The sequence below is a fragment of the Coffea arabica genome, chromosome 1e (genome assembly GCF_036785885.1).
Source record: "Coffea arabica cultivar ET-39 chromosome 1e, Coffea Arabica ET-39 HiFi, whole genome shotgun sequence".
Lineage (NCBI taxonomy): Eukaryota > Viridiplantae > Streptophyta > Magnoliopsida > Gentianales > Rubiaceae > Coffea > Coffea arabica.
The window spans coordinates 11557633-11576282 of NC_092311.1; the positions used below are offsets into that span (position 1 = coordinate 11557633).

At 33.1% G+C, this 18650-nt stretch overlaps 1 protein-coding gene and 1 non-coding gene across 2 annotated transcripts; one reads left to right on the forward strand and one right to left on the reverse strand.

The window, feature by feature from the left end:
• The first annotated feature begins 4220 nt into the window (after positions 1–4220).
• On the forward strand, positions 4221–4327 carry LOC113719285 (small nucleolar RNA R71). Its single transcript, XR_003454813.1, has one exon. It is a non-coding gene; the product is annotated as a small nucleolar RNA R71 (small nucleolar RNA).
• A 7697-nt stretch (positions 4328–12024) lies between these two features.
• Positions 12025–18645, reverse strand: LOC140008572 (beta-glucosidase 12-like). Its single transcript, XM_072053343.1, has 12 exons — positions 18466–18645; positions 18296–18365; positions 17956–18014; positions 17611–17686; positions 17344–17421; positions 17003–17090; positions 16274–16529; positions 16067–16182; positions 15494–15714; positions 15264–15398; positions 13014–13119; positions 12025–12425 (listed from the first exon to the last, which is right to left on the reverse strand). The coding sequence occupies exons 1-12, from the start codon at positions 18631–18633 to the stop codon at positions 12257–12259; spliced, it is 1542 nt and encodes a 513-aa protein (XP_071909444.1). The 5' UTR covers positions 18634–18645; the 3' UTR covers positions 12025–12256.
• Between the last annotated feature and the right edge of the window lie 5 nt (positions 18646–18650).

An 18650-nucleotide genomic window follows, 5' to 3' on the forward strand; every position in this document is an offset into this window, starting at 1 on the left:
CTCTTCACTTCCTTTGAACTTTCTTCAACAATGCAACTCATTTCCACTAGATTAAATACTAATCCAACATAAAAAATATCAAATCTCATTAAATCAGTCCATCAAGCCATAGTGGGATTTCATAGAGCCCACACATAAAATTTCCAACAATATAAAGCTACCCATATGAATTTATAAGCTCACAAGTGCAAGATAACTGCCATAAACTAAGATTTTTGAGGTTGATCGTTCATTACCTCTTTAGATGAGCAAGGCAGAAAATTTCGATCCCTTGGAGCTAAAGAAAAACCATGAGATGAAGCTCTTTTCCTAGCTTGAGGTGATCTCCATATGGTTAGCAAAGTGTATGTAAATTTTGGGGTGATTTGGTGAAGATTTAGTGATGAAATGAAGAAGAACTTGATGAAGAAATTTGGATCTTTTCTCCCTTGGATGGCCTGCCAGCTTAGAGCAAGAGAGAGACAGTGTTTGATGAAAAATGAAGCTTCCTTGAGAAGCTAAAATATGTGGCTAAAAATGCCTCAAAAGTCAACTCTCTCCCCGCGTGCACACAAGCGCGTTTTGTGCTCGATTCCTTTCGAGTTTATTTCACTTGTGCACTAAACCTCTAATGCACTTCTATTCATACTATTATTATTCACTCTTAGTGGTCTAAAAATAAGGGTCTAAAGTTCCTCAATTAATCGCGCGAGCGAAAATGCGTATTCCGATTTGTGTGTGATAAAATGGAATTTCCAAGAAATTCTTATAATGATAGTATCACTAACTAATAATTGAACACTTAAACATAAAAATACCTATTTCAAAACTAATGTACAAGTCTCCAATTTTTCAAGTCTATTGTATTCTCGAATCGATTATTGTCTCCAAACGCGCATCCACTATTCACTCTAAACGAGCTTTCAAAAATAAATTTTCGAATCAAGGCACTTTTAAAATACTTGTAGGTCATAGTTCCATGTAATTGAGTATAAAGAGGTTGGAATAAAATATTCAGAGAAAACGGGTGAGTAAATAATTAATTAAGCCATTAAAATAAGATTAAAATAAGTAAAAAATTCGGGTCCTCACACTGTCACAAGATTCTCCGATCCCTTTTTATCCTTTATTTTAATATCAAATTCCTGTAATAAGAAAATCCATCGGATTAGACTAGATTTAGCATCTTTTTTATGAAGGAAATATTTAAGAGTCGAATGGTCCGGATAGATAATAACTTTAGATCATACAAAATAGGATCTAAATTTATCTAAAGCAAATATAACTGCCAATAATTCTTTCTCCGTGGTTGCATAATTGAGTTGTGTCTTGTTTAGCAATTTGCTTGTATAATAGATGACATGCATCCTTCCTCTCTTCCTTTGCCCTAAAACCGCTCCAACCACATAATCGCTTGCATCACACATCAATTCAAATGGAAGTGACCAATCCGATGAAATTATAATTGGTGCAGAAGTCAATTCCTTCTTCAACCTATCAAGGCAATTAAACACTTGTCATCAAATTGAAAAGGGGTATCTTTACATAATAAATTACACAATAGCTTTGCTATTTTAGAAAAATCTTTAATAAAATGTCTATAAAAACTAGTGTGTCCAAGAAAATTTCTTATCCCCTTGACATTGTTTGGAGGTGGTATTCATTTGATAATTTCTATTTTTGCCTTGTCCACCTCAATTCCCTTAAAAAAAATCTTGTACCCTAAGACGATTCTTTCATGAACCATAAAATGGTATTTCGCCCAATTTAGCACAAGATTAGTATCCTCACACCGCTACAAAATCAAATCTAAATTATGGAGACAACGGTCAAAAGATGAACCAAATACTGAAAATTCATCCATAAAGATTTCCATAATTTTCTCAATATAATCATAAAATATGACCATATTTATAGTAAATTTGATATTCTCTTGACCCTCTGGAGCTATAGCTATTTGGTTATAATTTGAAAAGCCATCAAGAAAATAGTAAAATTCAGAGCCGGCTATTTACTCTAATAGTTGATCAAGAAAGGGTAATTGAAAGTGATTTTTTGTAGTAACTGCATTTAATTTCCGATAATCAATGCACATTCTCCACCTAACCACAAGACGAGATGAAATTATTTCATCATTTTTGCCGATTACTATTGTGATTTCACCCTTTTTAGGAACAACATGAATTGGGCTAATCCAAATACTATCAAAGATAGGAAAGATTATACCTGCATCGAGCCACTTGAGAGTTTCATTTCTTATCACCTCTTTCATATTTGGATTGAACGTCCTTTGTATTTCCACCACCGGTTTGCAATTGTCTTCTAATAGAATGCTATGCATATATATAGAAGGACTTATACCCTTAATATCCAAGATTGTCCACCCAATTGCCTTTTTATACTTTCTTAGAACTCTTAGCAACTTTGTACAATGTTCTTCATCTAGGCGAGCACTTATGATTACCGGTAGAGTGCTATTTTCTTCAAGAAACTCATACCTTAGATGATTTGGAAGCTGCTTGAGTTCTAATTTTGGAGGTTCAATTTTCGAAGGTGGTGGGAGCCCTTTTCCTTGACCAAGATTTTATAAACATTACCTCTTTTATAAGGTGTTTGAAAATCCAAATACTTGGTCAATTCTTCAATTTCTTTACAATCTCCCTCTTGTATTGCTATACTTATTAAACAAAACTCAAGAGGGTCGAAGTCAAAGTTGACTCGACTCAACTCTTGGGTTAGCTTATCAATAGTGCCTATGGAACAAGCATGATCAGTAAAAAAAAATACTTTTTCATTTCATTCAAATTAAATTTCACATCTTTTTCAATTACTTGAAACTTAAGTTTGCCATTTTTGAAATCAATAATAGTACCTGCAGTTGTTAAAAATGGTCTATCAAGAATAATTAGCATAGACATATCTTCTTCCATATCTAATATCACAAAATCCACAGAAATGATAAATTTTTTATCTTTAATCAATACATTCTCTAACACTCCCAATAGATATCTAGTAGACCTATCGACTAACTGCAAGGTCATATTAGTGCATTTTAACTCATACAAATTTAATTGTCTAACCACCGTTAAAGGAAGTAATGATACACTAGCACCAAGGTCACATCATGTCTTAGAAAATTCAATGTTACCAATAGTGCATGATATAAAAAAACTTCCCGAATCATTCAATTTTGGCGACAGCTTGTTTTGTATGATGGCACTGCATTCCTCCGTCAATGTTATTGTTTCACAATTATTTAAAAATTCTAATAAACTTTAAAATCTTTATCAAGCTTATTTGGCTTGAGTTTTTTAAGAGATGGAACGCCGGAGGTATTGGAATGGTAGTGGAGGATGAAGGTTGATCTTCTTTTAGTTTATCTTTACTACATTCCCCCACACTTACCTCTTGGTCCACTCTCTTATCTTCTTGTTTTTCACTCTCACTTTTGCTCCTACTTTCAACCATCGGAGGATCCTCTAGTTGTTTACCACTATGAAAATTAATGACTTTAAATGCTCTCTCGGATTCACCTTCATTTTACTAGGCAATTCTCCTTGATTTCTATTATTGATCAAATTGGCAATTTGACCAATTTGGACCTCTACATTTCTATACATCCTGATCAATGGTCCAATCTCCCCTCTATTCGCTCAATCTCTCCAAAGTGCCCTTGGCAAGTTTTTTCACCGCAATCTCTCAACTTGGTTTAGTATTCGCTTGTGTTTGCCTTGGGTGGAATCCCAGCAGGTTAGTTGACCGTTGAGGGTTGTTTTGATCTTTCTATCCAAAATTTGGATGATTTCTCCACCTCGGATTGTATGTGTTCGAGTAGGGGTTATTTTGAGCATTTCTATTGAAATTGTTAACAAATTGAACCTGCCCAAAATCAACACACTCATTAATATCATGGTCACCTCTACATGTAGAACAACAATCCACATGTACATTAGATGAAGAACTCAGACCAACACCGGCTTGTCTATTTAACAATTTAATCACATTGTTCATTTGGGCACTTAGCATGTTAAAAGTGTCCATTTCGATCATACTTGCTTGGCGCCTAGAATTACCTCATTCATTAGCCTATTGATAGTTGTTTGTCGCCATCTCCTCTATCAAGTTTTGAGTTTCTTGGGGTGATTTATCCATTAAATCTCCACCTGCAGCTGCATCAATAGTAGGTTTAATAGAGAAAGATAAACCATTATAGAAAAGTTTGTATAATGAGCCAATCGGAAAGTCCATGGTGTGGACATTTCTGAAGCAAATCTCTAAATTTTTTTCGCGTTTCATATAATGATTCATCCTTTTGTTGGCTAAAACTAGTTATATTCATTCTAAAATTAGCCGTTTTATCCGGTAGAAAATATTTATTCAAGAATGCCCTAGATGAATCATCCCAAGTAGTGAAAGTATTAGAAGCATGAGAGTGTAGCCAAACTTTGGCTTTATCTCTTAAGGAAAATGGGAACAACCTTAGCCTTATAACATCTTCACTAACTCCATTTATTTTAATAGTATTACATATCTCCAAAAATATGGTTAAATGTGTATTTGGATCCTCTACGGCATTACCTCCAAATTGAGATTGTTGAACCATTTGAATGAGTAATGGTTTAATCTCAAAATTGTTAGTGTTTACCGTCAACCGTACTATGCTCGTTTGTGATCCTTGTATCCCTGGTAGAGCAAAATCTCTAAGAGCTCGCTTATTTGCTTCGTTTTTCTCCATTTCTTGTTCAAAAGACAACTCTATAGCGATTCCCTCTATGTGTTGAATTTCTTCTTGTTGTTGTTGTGGTGTGCACTTTCTTTGTCTACGTAGTGTTCTTTCAATTTTCAGATCAAAAGTGCGACTACCCATAAAACTCGATGCATGCACTACAAATAAAAAGGGAATTAAAAAAGTGGTAGTTTTACACTAAATAGCAACCAAAAAATCTATAAAAATGAAACACTAAAATTTTAACTATAATTAAAAGAAAATATCTAAATTAATAAAGTTTGTTTGGTCCTAATATTGCTGCTCCCCGACAACAGCACCAAACACTTGACAGGTTCTAGATATGAGTACAAGTATAATTCTAAAATATACCCTAGAAGTATACAGGTCAAATAATAGTTTAGAACATATATCAGGTCGATCTCATGAGGAACAACTTATATAAGTACTAAGACCTTACTTACATTATTATTTAGACCAACTATCAATAAAAGTAAGAGAAATGACAATTACTTACAACTTAAGTTACCTAACTAATTAGCTTGCAAGACACAATGGAGAAATTTCACTAAATACTTGATTCTAGAGATGTAGAGTCCACTTATAGCATAAAAGATACAAGTGAATAGATTTATCTCTTGTTACTACTTTTGTTCAACTAGAGATTCATTTCCAATGTTACCAAAATTCACTCTCATAATGAAATGGCCTAGACTAGACTAGTTTTTCCTATTTTCATAGTGAATAACTAGATCTACTCGTGTGTTCTTCATGAAATGCAAAGTTAATCCACATAAGTATATCTCTATTCTTATGAGCCCACTACTTAAGCTCCATTTATGTTGTTCCATCATTATTACAAACTTTCATTACTTAATAACAATTAAAGACTTGCTATTGGTGATCAAGCAACAATAAGTAATAAGCATGCATAAATGAGCAAGTTAATACATGTAACAAGTGTAAATCATATTCAACTCATATCAAGTAGCCACAAGTTTCATCTACTCCCTAGATTTAGAAATTTAGCTACTCATTTGATATATAACTAGAAAGAATATAATTTCATTGCATTAACACATATTGAATCACAAGTAAAAAGATAGATAAGAAAGCTTAGTCACGATAATGAACAAGCTCCCAATGATCTTCTATTTCTTCAACAAAAATGAGTTGTATAATGAAATCTCCAATTGTTTTCACAATTTTCTTGTTAGGAAGAACAAGAAAAGACTAAAACTAAACTCTAAATGCTAAAATTTGATAAGAACTCTTCCTAATGACTAACTCCTCTCTTGTCTAATGATTCTTACATATATAATGTTAAGAGAGTCAAAAAATGTCCAATGACAAGACATGAAGCTTCCATTCCACTCCCCTAGGGTTTCTTGAACATGTGCAGTCGAAATTCTGAGCTGGAATTGAGTTGGAAAGTAATACGAAAATAGAGCAAGTTGCAGAAAATTTGTGCACAATATGCGACTTTCACCCGTGTTTTCTAAGGTCGCATATTGTCTTCAAATACGTTTTCTTGCTTCTTTTCTACTCCAATTCAATTCTAAGACTCAAAACAAGATGTCTTCCGTTGAGTTCATGCATTGCTCCAAGAATGATTGCCTTGAATAACCAACTTTCTTTCCAAATTATCGTTAAATCAAGCTCTAATAGATTTGAAGTGTGTACTACTTGATCCAACATTTAATAACTCTTCTCAATTCCTGTAAATATAACCAATATTTGCACATTAGGTTGCCCAAATGAAATTCACAAAATTTTAGAAACTTAGGGAGCAATTACAACTTAAATCATCATAAGTTGTATAAAAAAATAAGCACAAAATACTACTTAATAATACTAATAATAAACACTTATCACTCGCGTCAGGACTCACTCATATGAGAGATAACATTTATATAGACCAAACTATTAATAAACCATTCACTCTCAAGTACGTATTCCATCAAAACAAAAGCTGTCTTAAACTATTTAATATGTACATCCCTCAAAAGAAAGTGTGCAAAGCTTTAACGTTAATTACAAAATTCATTTAAGCACAAATTCAAGTCTCCAACTTATACTACCGGCCTCTTCTCTTCCCCCCCCCGGCGTCCTCCACTCCTGTAAGGAAAACAACTAAAGGGGTTGAGCTAATACCCAGTGAGGTTCCAAGTACATCCAGTAGTCCAATAGAATCACATAGCTCACAACCCAACAAAACAACACATTACAACAATTAATATTCTAAAACAAGTAACACAGTTAATATGAAAGGATACGGTACTGATACGGACTCTAGAGGTGGCTCTCGTCCATTTTCAGACGTAGCACTTAGCTCCATTTAGTAATTCAATGTCATTTCCCATGTTAAACAGTAACCAACATTCTCCTTTCTTCCAATGTTCGATGATCACTTTAGTGGGTTATACTCGAGTATACCAATAAACAATACCCAAGGACTATCGACCTACTCGACCAAACTCATTGTTGGCTCGAATAGGCCAACCATCGATAGGGTTTGGGCCCAAAACAGTCATGCATAGTTAATAGTAGCAGTTAAACAATTAATAGCTTCCAAGAGCAGTTAGGTCGAGTGCAATAGAATACACACTCGCTTTTCAACCAATTTTTCACTCTAAACTATTCAAACGTCAATAATCCAACAAGTATCAGTCAACTAGGCACTTAACATTTATCACTCATCAATTATTCAATCACTACAAACAAATGTAGAACACTCACTCAAAGTAGTTACAGTTCACTCCTCGGTGCTCGGTCCGTCCTCCGGTTCACCCTCAGCCTTCGGGATATTTGTAAATTTATTAGATTATTTGTTAAATTTCGTAAAGTGATGATTAAGTGTAATACTTGATGATATTAAGGGTCTAAGTGATTATTCTAGCTTTTTAGGCTTACTTGATTCTTTTAACTAAACTCAACTTAATATGATACAATTGGCTAAAAGTGTATATATACCTATATGTATGATCCAAGATGTTTAAATGTATGCATAGAGTTTTGAGGTAATCTTAATACTTATCTTGTTCTAGTAACCTTATATTTCCAAAGTTTAGGTAACTTAACCCACTTAAATCTTAAAATTCTATGTTTCATCGAAATATAGTAAGTTAAGGTGATTAAGTGGTAGCTACAACTTACACTTTCTTATAAAAGTTGGAATCTAGGTCTTAAGGGTCATTTTAGAAATCAAAATTCAAAGTTGATAAATTTCCTAGAGATTGGCAGCTTAGTATTCCTATGAACTTTCTTTATTTCATCCTATTTTTGGATGAATTTTTCACAGTAAAACTGTTATAAGATAGTTTGAAGAGGTTTTGATCAATTTTGGTTCAAGTTCCATTTTAGAATTCAAAGTTAAAATCTAAACACTTGTTTTAGAATGGTTCGAAACAGTTTTGCAACAATGGGTAGTCAAGTTTCTTCCTTTAATTTGCTATATTCTTGGTTAAACTTCCTCAAATTCAAGGTACATTTCACTATCATTCTGTTATAGATTATTTTTTGTTAAGACTTAACTAAAATTTCCAGAAAAACTCAGTAATTCAACCGAAATCATCCAGTCAACTCAAATCTGTCAAAACAGTTTCGCATGCTAGACCGGCTCCCATTTCTTTCTCTAAGATTCAGTTATTTCCTCCTAAATCAGGACAACCACAATATACAGAGTAAAACAAAGGATTAGGTTGTTTTTGATCAATATATGCATAAATTTCAGGTTACAAGATGAAATCTAACCTTGAGAAAACACAACAGCATTCTCGGGTTCAAAGTTGGGATTTCCAGCCATATGTCTTCACCAAATTTTCATTCAATGTATCAAACATAACCAAATTCGACATGCATTCACTTATATACTAAAATGAGGTCATGAAATTTTGAAATTCAACAAAACTCTCCAATAAATTTCAGTTTTTAAAACCAAAAGTTCAGCTAGCTTAACTGGACAAACTATCAAACTATCTCACAGCCTTGCAGTCTTTGTATGATCATTTCAGCCCCTGCAAATCCAATTTTTACCAAGAAACTTGCATGCAACCACAAATACAGCATATACAGAGCACATAACATGATTTTCCAGCCAATTTCCTCCAAAACACCCATTCAAAACTAGAAGATTCATCATCGGCTAAGCTAGAAATTTTCCAGCAGCCATGCAATCCTCCAAACAAGAATTCCAGTCACAAAAGTCAAGATTTTCACCATAAAAACTCACATGCTTGCTAAGATTGAAGTGTTAGAAGGTATATGGAGTCACGATATGTCAATTTACAACCAAAGTTTTAGATATAAAGTTAGAAAAATCCCAACTTCTCTCCCACGAGTTCCAACAGAAAATTCTAGCAAGTTTCTTCAAGCTTTCATCCAAAGTCACCAACTTTCCACTAGATTCAATGGTAAAACATTCTATATATCATATAAAGAAATAGATAAGACATATATCATGAACTCCTAGTAAAATTCCTCCAAAATTTAGAATGAAAAGCTGTGAAACTAAGCTCTCTTTTCCCCTCTGCCAAAGCTGGAAATTTCTAGCAAGAAATCAGTCTTCAAGTAAGGTTTTCTCTAGCAAAACTCCTCTTTTCTTCACTCAAATTCAACATGCAACAAGTACCTAGGTATATGGAGAGAATGGAGGGTGTGGTTAGCAAATTTTAACTCTTTTCCCCTGCCAATAAAAGCTGGAAATGCAGAATCAGCTTCACCCCTTTCCCTCTCAGTTTTCAAGCAGCAAGTTGTCCAGAAATTTCCAGCTTTTGGATGAAATTTCTCCAACTAAACCTCTTTTCTTGGTTCTAATTCAATCTAAGACACAACTAACTAAAAGTAGAAGGAAAAAGACGAAGAACTTAGTAAATTACCTCTTATTTCTTCATGGTTTTGGGCTGGAAAATTTTCTGGTCTCTCTCTCTTGATTCCCTTAGCTAAATGAGTTGAAGTTGTTTCTTGTTTCTTGGCTGGTGTTCCACAGTTGAAGAAGGATGGAAGCTTCACGTTTTCTCTTGGTCTCTCAACTCTCTCTTTCTCTCTCAGTTTTAGAAGTGATCGAGACAAGAATGAACTAAAATTGGTGTTTGGGAGGTTTTGTCTTGACATATCTTGCATGGTAGTTTAGGTATATTCACATAGCAATTTGGTCATTTGGCAATAATTTTAACACTTGGCAAGAATCTTGACATTTGTCAAATGCATGTATTTTGTGTCAAGACATTATTCAACTATGGCCAAATAATTTTTAGTGGTCACACTATTGCCCCATTAATTTGTTTGAATTAGTATTATATCCCTAGGATTTAATCTTGCAGTGGATTAAAACACACTTGAACACATAAGTTACACAAAAGCAATTAAACACGTAATTAAATCGATAGATAAGTAACATAACACGTTCGAATTTTTAAGTAACAGGTGAAGAGTATTTATATAAATTTTGGATTCTCACATTACAAACTCCTATTATTCACCTCTCAAGTGGTAAAACAATTAAACACTTAAATTCGTTAATAATAAGTTATATATATATATATAATTAAAATAAAAGTATGAAATTTACACAAAATTTTCGAGTCCTCACATATTTAGCACTTTTGTTGTTTCAATCATGATTAACTTATCATTAATTATGAATATCTAAAGGTATTGTATCATCAATGAAAGTTGTGATTTAACACTAGTTTATGGAAGTGTTGAATCTAGGGAGCATTCTCATGAAAGTAGGGAAACAACTTTGTGGATTTAACCATGTAATTTCAAAGAATTGAATGAATCTATAGCTAGTTTTTTCACCACTAAATATAGGTGAGGGATAGTTATAGGTATAGTTGGGGCACTAGTGAAAGTGAGTATCATGTACATTAGGAAATTAGTCATGACTTAGCCAAGATAATAAACTCAATGAACCAGTAATATTCACTTACAAGAGTATTTAGGAATTCATTGACTCTAGGAATCTCTTTGTTTTTTAGTAGTATAGATTTATGTACTCTACTTGTGATAGTCTAAATAATAAAGAAGTTCGAATACTATCGGTAGTTGACAATCTTTCCATTGAGATCGACACCTAATATCCGTTATACTCGACAAATAATCTGTACACTTGTAGATAATGGGTTATTTACCTTTTTAAAATTTGGTGTGAAGTAAAAATCTCATCACTAATTGTTAGAGATGGCAATTTGTCCTAAATCTCAATGAGTCATCTATGCCCAAAGGGACTTTGGGTAGGATGGGTATTCTAATTTTAAAATTGGGTTTTAAATAGTACTAATCTCATTTGTACCCATCAATTGATGGGAAGTTTTGGGAAATACTTGGGTACCATTGGGGCCCAAAGATCTCACCAAAAATTTACCCTATCAATTGTTATATATCTTTTAATGATTCAAGTGAACCATTTTTATTCTTTCAGATAGGTCCTTCAGTTTTTTCCTTGTAATTATGATTAAAATCCCGTCTACTTTCTTGAACTCTTTTGTTCCTTAGAAATCAGTTTTTTTAATTTTTTTCTCTTTTTTCGTAAAAATTCTATCGCCAGTCCCAATTCAGAATGCTTTTTGAAAAATGTCGAAAGAAACATTTTATTTTAAGACGGGAACTCAATGGTTACACAGTCAGGCCGAAAAAGGCCTAAACAAGGCTGGTGGAGGCTCTTTTAGGCTTGTAAATGGTTTTGAACTCCTTTTCTAGTAGAATACTAATCAAAATGAATGTTGGGAGTAATATGAAAGTAATTAATATATCATCATATTAGAAATGCTTTTGTCAAGTCTTGGTAGTTTTGTGATGGCTCGTAGTTCCAAACGCCATTTATTTGTATTAGTACTTTTAAGTTTTTATAGGACTGTTTTTTTCCTCAACTAACATTTAACAACATTGGAAATCAAAGATTAATATATATATATATGCATAAAAAATAAATAAAAGAAAATTTGAGGGAAAAAAGAATTCAAGAAAATATAAATTCACAATAAGATGAGAAGAAATATAATAAATAAAAAATATTAAAGTTATATAAAAAAAAATAAAAAAGAATTAAAGGAAAAAAATACAGCAAATAGATTTGGATATTGGGGAGATCAATTTAAACCTATACCAAAGTGATCCCGCCCAAATTAGTTCCAAAATGCATATGGGTAAGATTGGTCCTAAACCTATATTACTCGGTCGCATCTCAAATCCAAGTAAATCCCGCCCATACCCCCATTTTGCCACCTCTACTTATAATCTTTCACCAAAAATTGTTATTACAAAAGTTGGCACATAACAATCGCGTGTATAATCCCGATTTTCTGTTTCTTCTGTAAAGGAAATAGGGAGGATAAATATCAATCATGCAACAAAAGACGATCAATAAATTCCAAATGCTAGTATCTTCCAAATTCAAACAAACAACTTAGAGACTGTAAACATAAAATTTCCTTCTTGATCTTCATTAAAACAAAAATTATTCCTTCTCTCGGAACAAGTAAGAGATGAAACATTATTACAGTACAAGAATTACATAGATCATATCGAATATTTTGCCAAATCAAATTATTATTTTTGGAGGAACCTTTTGAACCACTTTGCGGAGAGCTTTGGAGTTCTTTTCAACCCATTTTCAAAATCCACATAGTTGAGTCCAAAACGAACCGTAAAACCAAAACCCCATTCAAAATTATCCAATATTGACCATCCATAAAATCCTTTCACTTGGACTCCAGCACTGTAAAGAATAGAGCATCCACATGATGATGTTAAAATTGATTGAATATCGACTGACTCATGAGTGTACATTCATAAATGAAGAGTTTACTTTCAAGAAAAGGGTTAATAAGAGAGGTTGTGAAAATGGCTTTCATGAAAAATATATATATATATATATATATATATACTGCCCTCGTGGATCCAATCCGGCTTGACTCCGAATTTGGCATGGCTCAAAGGTACTACCAGACATTTGGAGTAATACCAAAAAAGGGAAAAAAAAACGAATACTATTTTTTATTGAAAGGAAAAACTGCACAATTCAGCTCTAGCTGTTCTTAGATTATTTGGTTGATTCTTTCATTGAATGTACTAGTAAATGTACACAAAAAACGTGAATTTTGTACAAAAACCAAATATGCTTTACAACAATTAACTTAAATTGGGCATTCTTTATAAATTATCGTCCAAACGGTCCTTTGCAGATAATATTTTTCCCAAACCTTTATTTTTATCTACTTTCCATAGAAAATAGTGCTCTTCCTTTGGGTCAATATCAAATTGGGAAGAATTTCTCAGGCATTTCAGTTTGAAATGTATACTTTACCGGATTGCCTTGCGTAGGAAAGAAAGATGGCCATGGTAGTATTTGATCCTGAAATTGTCATTGATTGCCTCCGATGGCATTGTATAATTGTTTCTCTGATCAATACCTAAGAACAAGATTAGTAGTGGATGCATACAACATTAGTGCTCATACATGCTTGAAGTTAGTACACTTAATTGTTTTATTTCACCAATCAAAAAGTTTCAGAAATGGTTGTAGGATGCCGACCCAAATTACAGTTGCCTTCAGTTCAATGAAGACAACATGTTTAAGACGATCAACTTTCTGAAAAAGTTTAGTGATTTCTGGCTCTATTTGCCCAAATATATGTCAATAAGATGTACAGTAGAAAATAGTTCAGATGAGAGACTACAAATAGTTAAAAGGGCAAATTACACTTTACCCCCCTGGGATTTAGTATTTTTTTATATAACCCTTCTATAATTTCAAAAACTATACATAACCCCCTCATGGTTTGGATTAAAATGTCAAAGTGATGGAAATGATCATTCGTAATGGAGTCACTTAAAATGTCAAAAATACTCTTATGTAAAGTTGAAAATTATTAATTAACCAAAGAGGGTTATATGTATATTTTGAAAATCATAAAGGAGTTATATGATAAAGTATTAAACCATAAGGGAGTTATATGGTAAAACATAAAATCATACGGGGTTAGTGTGCCATGTATTTATACAGATAATTTCGACATTTTTAAAAGTTCCGTTACGAATGATCATTTCCATCATTTTGACATTTTAATCCAAACCATGAAAGAATTATGTATGACTTTTGAAACCATAGAAAATTATGTAAAAATCGCTAAATTACATAGGGATAAAGTGTAGTTTGCCCTAGTTAAAATTCTTTAGCAGGGCCCAGATCCAAGTGAACCTTCAGCAAATAACTTCAGCACAAATTCCTATGGGCTTGTTTGGGGCTTTTAATTGGCGAACATCAAATCCAGATCAAACGACACTTAAGATTCGATGTCTTGTCAAATCAGATTGTGATTATAGCTATTTAATTTAGGGATAATTTCAGAATCCTCCCCCATCGTTTCTAACATTCCATTTAGCACCCTTCTAATTTTAAAAATAACACTTACCTTCCTTCATAACTCAAAAAGACTATAACAGCCTTCATAAAAGAATGATATTCCTCCTAAGTAAAAATATAGGCCAATTTTTTAAGTGGAAAAACATTAAAAATATACTAAAAAAAATTAAAAATGGCTATGACAACACTGACATGTATTTCTCTTCACTAAATAGCCTTATCATCAGCACTGACATTTATTTTCAACAATTTTGACTCATCTATTTCGTCCATTCAAGTTTTTCATTCTTCTCCAAAATACCAATTTTCATATACCACACATTTTGGTGTTATCACGCCCTTAATACACCCATCTTTCATTTTTCTCATTCATTCATTCTCATCCTTTCCTTCTACCAAAGTTTAATAAACAATTATAAAACAATTGTACAATGTTAAATTGGGTTAAAGGAATATGAAGTGATTTAAACATTAGGCAAAGCAAGATGTTTGAGACTAGGAGGGAAAAAATGATTATATTTATTGAATGGTGTAATTTAAAATAAACTCCTTAAGAAAATTTTGGGACATTAGTATGATTTTTTGTGTACACATCATCCAAATGAAACTCAAAGCTACTATTCAGGGGAGGTATGTGTAATTTTTGAAATATGAAGGGAGCTAATTGTAGTTTTCATAAATCTCAGGGAAGGTTTGTGAAAGTATCTCTTTAATTTAAGCTCAACAGGTCAATAACCTTTTATTCCTTTGTAGCTTATGACACACACACACACACACTCTCACATATAAACAACTAGAAACCTATAAATATATATATAATAAAAAAAGGTAAGGACGCTCAATTTTCTAGCCGAAGTCATGTCTAATGATTACAAGAGAATTTTACTTTAGCTAAGTTTTGAGTTTATATGTTCAAGCTTGAGCTTAAAAGCTAAACTGTACTTAACAGACCTAGGGTTTGCCTAAAAAAAAAAAGAAAAAGAAAAACAGACCTACGGGTTGGATTCAAGACAGTTCTACTCACAAGAACACCCAATGTTCAACAAAATATGATAGAGGCTATAATAAATATCAAACCCAAAACTCCAAAAAAGTTGAAAATTAGTTGACGAACCTATGACTACTGTAAACTATTGTTGATAAGAAATTATGGTGTAGAAATGGTTGGCACATATTCTGTAAGTGGATTACCGTTTTCTGTAATGTAAATAATGGGATTCTGATACTTTCTCTTTACGTATAGCAGCATCTTCCAAAGTCCTCTGGGATAATAAACAACCCTGCCTGATCCAATTTGTTCACCAGGCAGCTTGCCATTGCGTTCCACTACAATGATTAAAAAAAGTTTCGGATGCATTTGGTCAATACTATACTTTTTTTGTTCCTTCAAGAAAGCAGTTCAAAATGAGAATAGAATATACCTGAGGTATTAGTTTTAGAATCTGTCGTATAACTTTTGTTTTTGATGTGAATGGGGAAACTAGCATCGACAACATATAGAGAACTATAGTAGTTTAAGCCAATGAAATCATAAGATCCTTTCAAGAGCTCAGACTGTTCCTTTGTAAATTTTGGAAGACGATCACCAACCAGAGTTCTCATTGAAGAAGGATAATCTCCAAAAACCAAAGGGTCCATAAACCTGTAGAGCCAATAGGTAGATTTTTTTTTTTTTTTCAAATAGAAGGAAAATACGAAGCATAAATCTAGATGGGCATGAATCAAAACCTTGCTCATGAACTTAGATGCTTGATTCCAGGATTATAGTAACACATTCGCAGTTAATAAGAGGAGATTACTACTGACTATTTTATCCATGATTTTGCCAACTAAAATATTATGTCCTCTATCTGAAACACAATGAGGTTTTGATACAAGCCCAGTCTACGTGGAACGAGACATGTTGCACATAGAACAAATTTTTATCTGAATTTTCGAAACATAATCAAGGTCCCATATTTTTCCTAGTCAATACAAGAAGATCGAACACCTACCATCCAAATGAAAAATCGAGGCCTCGAACAGTAGCACGATGATCATCAAGCGAATGGGAGTATGGAACCAACCATATGACAGCATGCGTGATCCCGATTTTTCCCTTTTGATATCCCTAAGTCCATTCAAATTGTAGGAGTTACGATGGAAACTGAACAATCTCGTAATTATTTATTTTTGGTACGAAGAAATGGTAAACATGCAACCTGAAACTTGGTCTTGTACAACTTTACGGCATATGCATGAGCTAGAAGCTGATGATGTGAAACAATATATGGTTCAGTGCTTGAGTCTCCACTTGTACAATTGCTGTTCCTCCAAGAAGAGCAGCGACCTGGTGCACTCTGCCCATAATCATAACCATATATACTGTACATGGATGGCTCATTGAAGGTAATCCAATGTTTTACTCGATCGCCAAATCTCTCGAAGCAAAGATTCGCGAAGTCATGAAAATCGTTCCTACGAGTACGCAAGATAACATGTGCATCAATGATGGCGAATTCTTTGGCGACAAACTAACTTTTTTTTTTCTTTCTTTTCTTTTTAAGTAAAAGTTATAGTAGGTTGACTGTTAAAATCACAAATTCATGTTATTTTCTTGTTCCAGGGTACAAACTTTCACAGGCTAAGACAGAGGTGTTAGCAGAAAATTTCATGAAATAATAATCTGTCACCGTAGGATTGGGCACGGCTAGTAATTCAAATCTTAGATATATTTGTCATCCAAATGAATTTGACAAACGGTTTTTTTTTTTTGGGATATGACAAAAAGTTTGCTAGTTCGAGTATATAGGTAGAGTTTGAAAGACAGCATGATAAGCACTTAGTGTTTGAAATTGTGGAATTGATTTGGGGAAGTCCCAAAATGTTAAAGACGGTTAAACAAATTAGACATATAGATAATAGTAGTTGATTATTTAAATTATACTTACACAATTCGAGGATTTAAAAAACCGCCATACTCATCCTCTAAGGCTTGAGGAAGATCCCAATGGAAAAGAGTGACAGTCGGCAATATATCTGCGGGCATGTTGTAAAATTTTGATATTCAATTCAATTCAATTAATTAACAAATAGGTTCGGCTAATGAGTGTTAGTGGGAACTAGTTAAGAGTGTTTATTTTTTTGTTTCAGTATAATTGAATTGAGAAAATATCTAAATGCAAGAGTACAATAAATGTGAATGTGTGCATTCAAATGATAAATCAGAGGAGAGAAAAAAATTCTTCACAAATTTATCTTTAATATATATTTTTAAATCAAGGAAACTTGCCGTTAATAAGAAGGTAATCTATGAGATTGTTGTAATATTGAATTCCTTTCTCATTTACACCTCCACTTAATTTTCCACCTGCACAATGAAGAAAAATTGGATAACAAAAATTAGGCTGTTAACTTGTTTACAAGTCTCTGCAACTCTTCTTTTCCATATCTGGAATTCTTTTTGGTGCATTGATTTAACGGAAAAATAATTTTTAGGCACCCCTAAAGATAAATTTTGGTCAGTAGAGATTAGAGAAGATTGGAAGTGACATCTTACGTGGCAAGACTCTTGGCCAAGAAATTGAGAACCGATAAGTGTCCATGTTCATTTCCTTCAAGAGTCTAACATCTTCCTGTAACATTAAACATAATATTGTTAATGTCTTGGTGGATTTGAGTGTGTGTACACACACATATATGTGTGTGTGTATATATATATATATATATGTATATGTATGTGTGTGTATGTATATATATGTATGTATATATGTATGTATGTATGTGTGTGTGTGTGTGTGTGTTTTATTTTTTGTTTTGGCGAGGGATAGTTTTTGAATTGCCTTTGAGGAAATACAGACTAATGAAAGATTAAAGCAATTGTTGTTTAAGCAATTCCAATTACCTTATAAAGATGGTAAGAGTCCGTGGCCACATCTCCATTACTATGGTCCTGTATCTTCTCTGTTGTTCTAGAAAAGAATGCTTTAATAACTGTAGAACTTCAAATTTTATGCCATTGCAAATTGCGGAAATGAATGAAAATGCCTAAGTAACCATTCTTGTCAAATAAAATAAACAAGAAAAAATCCACATGCCTAAATGTGTATATTCCTATCCATTTTTCAGAAAAGACTCTGACCATTTCTGGATACATCAAAACTCTTATTTCACTTTGAGACAAATTGAGTTGAATGATTCTTGTAAACTTTTTGACACCCAAAAAAAAAAAGATTAATATAAACCTGGATATTTATGTGTGAAGGTATCCCATATACTCGGTCCTTTGCCATCAACATTCCATGCGCCTTCAATCTGTTGGAGAAGATAATTCGGTAAAGGGGAAAAAAATACCAAACTAAAGATGAAGAATAGTTCAGTAACAAAGCAAAAGAATTAGGTGTGTATTATGCACCTGATAAGCAGAAGACGAGGCCCCAAATAAGAACCCTGTAGGAAAAGTACTCCTATTGAACTGATGTATCCGATATGTTGGAGAAAAAGGTTCAGCACTGCGATCGATGGCATGCACCTCTGCAAGAAACAGGAGGCATAGGAGAATAAGCCATATCAGAAATTCCATGATCAACAGTGAATCTA

What these genes read in the sequence shown, in the direction of transcription:
- LOC140008572 (XM_072053343.1), bottom strand. Translation starts at nt 18,633, where the DNA reads ATGGAATTTCTGATATGGCTTATTCTCCTATGCCTCCTGTTTCTTGCA. An exon ending in TTGGCCAAGAGTCTTGCCAC is followed by an intron (nt 17,422 to 17,610) that starts GTAAGATGTCAC and finishes TTCATTGTGCAG; the next exon opens with GTGGAAAATTAAGTGGAGGT. An exon ending in TTTTTAAATCCTCGAATTGT is followed by an intron (nt 16,530 to 17,002) that starts GTAAGTATAATT and finishes GCGTACTCGTAG; the next exon opens with GAACGATTTTCATGACTTCG.